Source organism: Pavona decussata, unplaced genomic scaffold (genome assembly GCF_977016875.1).
Source record: "Pavona decussata unplaced genomic scaffold, jaPavDecu1.1 SCAFFOLD_25, whole genome shotgun sequence".
Classification (NCBI taxonomy): Eukaryota; Metazoa; Cnidaria; class Anthozoa; order Scleractinia; family Agariciidae; genus Pavona; species Pavona decussata.
This window is the reverse complement of record NW_028145448.1, coordinates 3,007,263-3,013,934: the sequence shown is the minus strand read 5'-3', so window position 1 is coordinate 3,013,934 and position 6,672 is coordinate 3,007,263. Positions and strand designations below refer to the sequence as shown.

At 39.5% G+C, this 6,672-nt stretch overlaps 1 protein-coding gene across 1 annotated transcript; it reads left to right on the top strand.

The window, feature by feature from the left end:
* The first annotated feature begins 10 nt into the window (after nt 1–10).
* LOC146485815 (uncharacterized) lies at nt 11–3,451 on the top strand. Its single transcript, XM_085103186.1, has 3 exons — nt 11–151; nt 1,716–1,950; nt 2,519–3,451. Exons 2-3 carry the CDS (start codon nt 1,716–1,718, stop codon nt 3,208–3,210), a joined length of 927 nt encoding a protein of 308 aa, XP_084959312.1. The 5' UTR covers nt 11–151; the 3' UTR covers nt 3,211–3,451.
* The last annotated feature ends 3,221 nt before the right edge of the window (nt 3,452–6,672 follow it).

The following is a 6,672-nucleotide window of genomic DNA, read 5'->3' as shown; positions in this document are numbered from 1 at the left end:
CTGACCAATCAGGTCAGATGTGCGTGGCTAGCATGCGTTCTTCGACCTCTGATCGTTCTTTCACAAGCTTCAAGGATTTCGCCGGTCGGGTCCAGTGTTATAGCTGTGTGTTTTTCACTTTTGGTTGAATCGTTTACTTAGGATATTCAAAGTAAGTAGCAGTATCACTTTTTGATCTCTTTCATACTTTCTGATCAATGTTTATTTAGCGATGGGACAAGTAACAATGATAAAAATGGAGTTTTCTGTAAGGTTACTTCGATATTAGAATTTGAAGTCGATTTGCGCGGCGTCCCCCGCAATTTCTTTTGTAAGTGATCCACGGTGTATGTCGAAGACATTTCACTTTAGAACAACATTTAATTATTTAGTCGATCGCAAGTTTTTAAATGTTTCCGTTGGATTACTGTCTTCGACCGGCTAAAACGTAAAACGTGAATGGTCACGTGGCTTGATATATATTTTAGCTTGAGTTTGGTTGTAACGTGCCTCGGTTGATGGCTTGAATATCTTTGGTTCCTGTTAACTACTGTTAGACTGTGCTATGTACTTTCTTCTGAGATGTCTTAGTAACCGCCATTTTGAAAGTGGTTTCTCGTTTGGATGCCATTTTCATCGCTTAGAGTATATTGTTAATTTCATACTCTAGAACTTCAGACGCCGCCACTAGCGGGATTTCCATATCATTAATTGCATTCTGCTTCTCCTAAGCTTGCAAAGATACGAGTTTAGGCCTGTAATTTGGTTTGCACTCGCTCCAGGAACTAAAAAAACTTGCCAATTACTTACAAGAAAGGAAAGAGAAAGTTTCTTTTTTGGAGTGAACCATCATAAAATGTTTCTGTACAATATTGCAACTTTACCATGCATCTTGTCAGTGACAGAAAATACAAAATCCCCAACTGGATATTGTCTTCATGATCTAAACAAATTATTACGTGTGGAACTGGCCATTAAAGCAACTTGAAAGAAAATGTTTTGTTTAAAATTATAGTCATGACGTGACATGTCCCAGGTCAAACAAACATAACATTGAACTCTTGCTGAAATTGATCTAGTCTGTTCCATAAGATTTAATATCTTCCCATTTTCTGGTAAAAAATTGAGGAGAGGGGAAAACCGGAGTATCTGGAGAAAAATCTCTTGGAATAAGGATGAGAACCATCAACAAATTCAACCCACTACTCTCAATTATCCATGCAACTAAAGTTAACTAATGTGTAACAAGTATTTGAACACAGAACTTAATTTAGTAGAGGCTTTATGAAATGGCATGCTTCCAAACATCACATTGGATCTTTGCTTCCTGCATACTGTATATGTGGTTTGATGCAAACGACCTTGGAATTTTTATTTTTTTGGAACTGATCTCAATCTTTCTTTCAAGTCTTCGAGTTTTGGGTTTTGTTAGAGCTGTAGCGGTGAGTTGTAACAGTGAACAGCGTCAATTTTCTCCCAATAGTTTCACCGTGGAATGTGAGATTTTTTGCTGTCGTCATCTTTAAAGATTGCATCTGAGGGGGCCAAAATTTTGTTGACATCTAGAAAATATTCCAACAGCCCCTATGACAGATACCACCCTCCATAGGGGGAGGGGGTCGTTAAATTTTTGGAATATCCCAATTTAAGGTGCTAACATGTGGGGGAGAATATAGTGTGATTTCAAGATCAATTATTTTGAGAAATTGAATCAAACTTATCTGGTTCTCTTTCAGATGGCAAAGGTAGCTACCAGCGAGAAAAAGCTCCATTTTGTCGAAAATTTTGCCCTTAGCGGTGCAGCCGCTATCATCTCAAAAACTGCTGCAGCGCCAATTGAGCGAGTGAAGCTTCTTGTTCAGAATCAAGATGAGATGTTGAAGACAGGACGTCTGGATACTCCATATAAGGGGGTTGTTGACTGTACGATGAGGACGTACAGAGCAGAAGGCTTTTTGGCTTTCTGGAGAGGTGAGTAGGGAAGGCCATATTTCAGCTGTGGTAATTAATTTTACCGTACAGAGATTCAAACTTACATTTTTCAAAGTCCTGTCTTGGTTGCCAATATTGGAAAAAATATTTCTTATTATTACTATTGTTTCACATTGTGAGTATTTAATAAAGTAAACTAAGACAGAATTTTGAACTGAAAAAATGATATACTGAGGCAGTCCTTCATTTTCCATGATAGTAATTTTTGTTGGTGTATTTTCAAGCTTTTGCATTTTGTTTGGATCTATAATTTGAATATTTTGAAAGCTTTTCACTACACCAGATCAATGCTAGAACACTTGCTAAATTGGCATTGCCAGTTGCCATCATTGTTTTTTTGCTTGTCATGGCAACCAAAGCAGTTGCATCTTATAGTGCTTTTCTTTTGGTTGCGGGGTGGGGGGGGGGGGGGGGGGCAGGGCATTATCTTGACTGGTGATATGGATCTCCAAATGCATTAGGGCATAAAGTAAACCAGGTTTCACTCTCATTTTTATTCCCTTTGTGTACTCACGCTTTAATTGCATGTTTTGTCACTGTCTTTCAGGTAACCTTGCAAACTGCATCCGGTACTTCCCAACACAGGCCTTGAACTTTGCTTTCAAGGATCAGATCAAGGCAATTTTCAAACCCAAGAAAACTGACAGCTATGGATTGAAGTTTAGCAAGAATATCGCATCTGGTGGTGCTGCGGGAGCCATGTCCCTGATGTTTGTGTATTCTTTGGATTACTGCCGAACACGGTTGGCCAACGATGCAAAGGCTGGCTCCAAAGGTGGAGAGAGGCAGTTCAATGGTATCGTTGATGTTTACCGCAAAACCATCAAGTCAGATGGCATTCAGGGTCTCTACAGAGGTTTTGTCATCTCTTGTGTTGGTATCATTGTGTACCGAGGCTTCTACTTTGGTCTTTACGATACCCTCAAACCTCTCCTGTTGGGTGAAGATGCTGGCCTGATCATCTCATTCATCCTGGGCTATGGTGTAACAGTCTCGGCAGGTTTGGCCTCCTACCCAATCGACACCATCCGTCGACGTATGATGATGACATCTGGAGAAGCGGTCAAGTACAAGGGCTCCATCGACTGTACTCTCCAGATCGTCAAGAATGAAGGCTTCATGTCGCTGATGAAGGGAGCTGGAGCTAACATTCTCCGTGGTATGGCTGGTGCTGGTGTGCTCGCTGGATTTGACAAGTTCAAGGAGCTGTATATTAGCTTCAGATTCAAGGATGAATAAATTTGTGGACTGATGTGTTTGTAGCTGCTGAATTACTAAGTGACTGATGTTTTCATGATTTACACAGACGGGACATGAACGTGCTAGAGAACATGTCAATTTTGAGCTCTTTTGCAAAATGTTTTGGTTTGTGTTTACCAACAGTCACTGTGAGTCGCTGCATGTAGTTTGAAATGCTGTACAGAGATCAAAATTAATGTCTCTTGTAATGGATCTGACTAAATAAATTTCAGTAAGCCAATGTGTGTTCATAATAAATCTGTTCAAATTTATTTGCTCGGAGTAGATTTAAACACAGTCGAACCTCCCTTTGCAACCACCTGTCTCAAGGCGACCAGTTTTCCTAAATACCAAAAGTTTGGACCAAGTCATATCACTATAGCTGGAACCTCTCGTAAGCAACCACTTTTAGAGCAGAAAGTTTGGAATTATCTTTCCTTTTTTCAACCTCTTGTAAGTGACCACTTGACAGATAATTTTGGCTGTAACATGATCGCATTCTGAACACAACACAAACTTTAGTCAGACAACACTCAAGTAACAATAAATTCAAGTTGTATGGAAAATGAGACTTACGCCGTTCACTATATTGGGTAAGATTCCGCGGCCAACCCATCAATGGTTTCAATCTGGAAATTCGAAGTTAATATTTTTGTGGCTACTTAAAATATTATTACATGTGTTTGAATGAGAATTGGTGCATGGGGCAAGTCTGAGTTATGTGCTAAAGAAGAAAAATTTAGGCCTCCTTTGTGCAATGCTGAGAAAGGCATTAAAGTCAATATAGAAAAACAGTGCTAGTAAGGAAACATGTCACCGCTGTGGGACAAAGCAAATGTCAGCGCACCAGATGGGAATCAGACCCTCAACCTCTGCACACTTCTCAGCTGCTCCAACCACTTGGCTACAGGTGACCTATGGCAAGTTTAGTTGCTTTTGGCAAAGCTGATCCTAGTAGTATGCAGTATGAACATAGTAAAGGACATAGCTTGCCGCAAGTCCCTTGTAGCTCAATGCATCTAACCAACATGCAAAAGTCATGTTTGATACTCGTTAGGCACTTGGATTTTGATCATTGTCGCATGTGGCTGCCTAATACTGCCATGTTGCATACTACAGCAATACGCCATTTCAGAGTTACTGCATTTCTGATTTACCATCTTTTAGAGTCCCTCATTCTGCATGCGAGGTGATGCTCTGTCAAGGAGCTAGGGAGCAGTTTACAGAATGTCTGCCACATAAATAAATGCGGTTGAACCTAGTTGTGTAACCACCTGCTGCAAGGTGACCACTTATCCATGATAACGGCTAGGGGGCATTGTCTAGCTTTTTTAGGCATCAATAGCAGTGTCTGTGTTACCGAACATGCACTAGTTTGGGTAAGGACATCATGCCATAAAAATAATTGTGGCTGACCAAAGAAAATGAAACCAAAAGGAAACAGTACTGAGCTTTGTAACCTGAAACCACCTATGATCCAGGGTGCATTCCGTGTTTATCCTGCGCAAAAGATACACCAAGATTTTGTGAAGTTCCACACCAAGCAGCCACCGAAGCGCATATGCCAGGAAAATGTTATGCAGACCACACATTGACTCTAATTCCTAAACTGGGAGAGAATTCTGCTTATTTTTGGACAAAAACAGTTTGTTTGAACAGTGGAAGTTTTCAGAATCGTAAGTCATTTTTCGCCATTATGCCCAATGAGGTAATCTAAAGCCAGATGTTACTTCCATCTTACATGTACACTGCTTTACACCAATGATCATGCACCAGTATGCCAAGCGATTTGGAAACCCACCCCAAAGATCAACGTACTAACCTACATAAAATGCAGCCGAGCCTATGATTCAGCTTGTATGGTGTAAAGGATAATATTTTATTCATCTCATTTTTAAACAAACATACTTTAAAGATACCACACTTAAAAAAATATTGTCTTGTTTATTATTCACATTCAAATATATATTTTATTTATGAAATATAGTAATCACCCTGAATACATGTACATTTCTACACAAATAACAAGGAACTGAAGAATTATTGGACCTCTTCCTATGATCTTACTTCTTTACTATGCTCATGTTCAAATAATAATAAATGATATCTACTTATTGAATACATTATTACTAAGCAACCAACACATATATCTATTCAATACTTACAATAACTTAAGACACCCACACATAACTAACAGTGTGTACAGTCAAACCTTCCGTAAGTGGACACCCTTGGAACCAGAAAAAGTGCCTGCTTAAGAGAGGTGTCTACTTATAGGAGGTTAAAAATGTAGTGTTTGTATGTAGCTGAGAGCATGACTCAAATGTCTGCTTATGAGAGGTGTCTGCCTATGGGAGGTGTCTGTTAGCAGAGGTTCAACTGTAATAGTTTGTTCCTATCAATAATTATTTTAATTTATTGAATGGTTTTGTGCAAAGGGGGCATATTTCACTTTTTCAGTCAAAAAAAAAAAAATCAATAATGCTCAAAACTTGCCCTGTTTTAGTATGCACTTGAGATTTTGTTTTAAATGTGGATCCACAATAATTTTTTGCTTTTTGCCAAAAGGTTGAATTTTGAAGGATTTGGTCAAATGAAACTGTCACTACATTAAATTATGAGAGGCAAACTTCCTAGTTAATAATTAACTAGGAAGTTTGCCTCTCATAATTAATTAATTATTAGCCAGTGCACTACAAATATAATAACTTTTAGGGTTTAGCATAAAAATTCCACAGTACAGCCTAAAAAAGAGCAAAAAAAAATTAAGTTTGGAGCATATTTTCCGACTTTGGCTAAAAAAAGTGATGCACACCACTTGCACAAAACCGTTCAATTACTGATGAAATGCTGTAAATAGTTGCCTGCTTAACTATACAGTACCTTTAAACTTCCATTAACAACCTTGTTTCAAAGGTACAACCAAGCTTGCAGGTCAGTGTCATGGGGATTATACCGTTTTGGGTTAAAATTTTGCTAAATATGTGGCTAAATGTAATTTAGGCAAGGTTAAAGTCAACACAGTGTCAGTCAGCGGCAACCTCCTGTTACAGCTCTGGGGCGACCCCCTTGAGCTCTCTGTGGGGGGCACCTCATGGTTAGCTTTGCATTTGCTTGCTTGCTGGCCTGTGACAAAGGTCATTTTGCTTGCTTTATTTTCAAGCCTTTTTTTCCCTCTCTGTCCTCCCTTTGGTAAGTGCTGGGTCTAGTAAGTACTCCACAGCTTGGGTTCAGTGTGACGGTGCCGTTGGTGGTGGCTGCTCGCAGGGTTGCCATGGATACCTCCTCCCCTATGCCTGATTGCTGCCCAGCTCCACCAACCTTTAAGGCACCAACTCCCAAGCTCATCTATTGTTGACGAGTTTAATTATTTTGAATACCCCAAGTGCTCATAGACTTTGCGGGACTCTAGAAAAATCCTGGAAGTTATAGAGTATTTTCACATGACATCACAACGGCCAT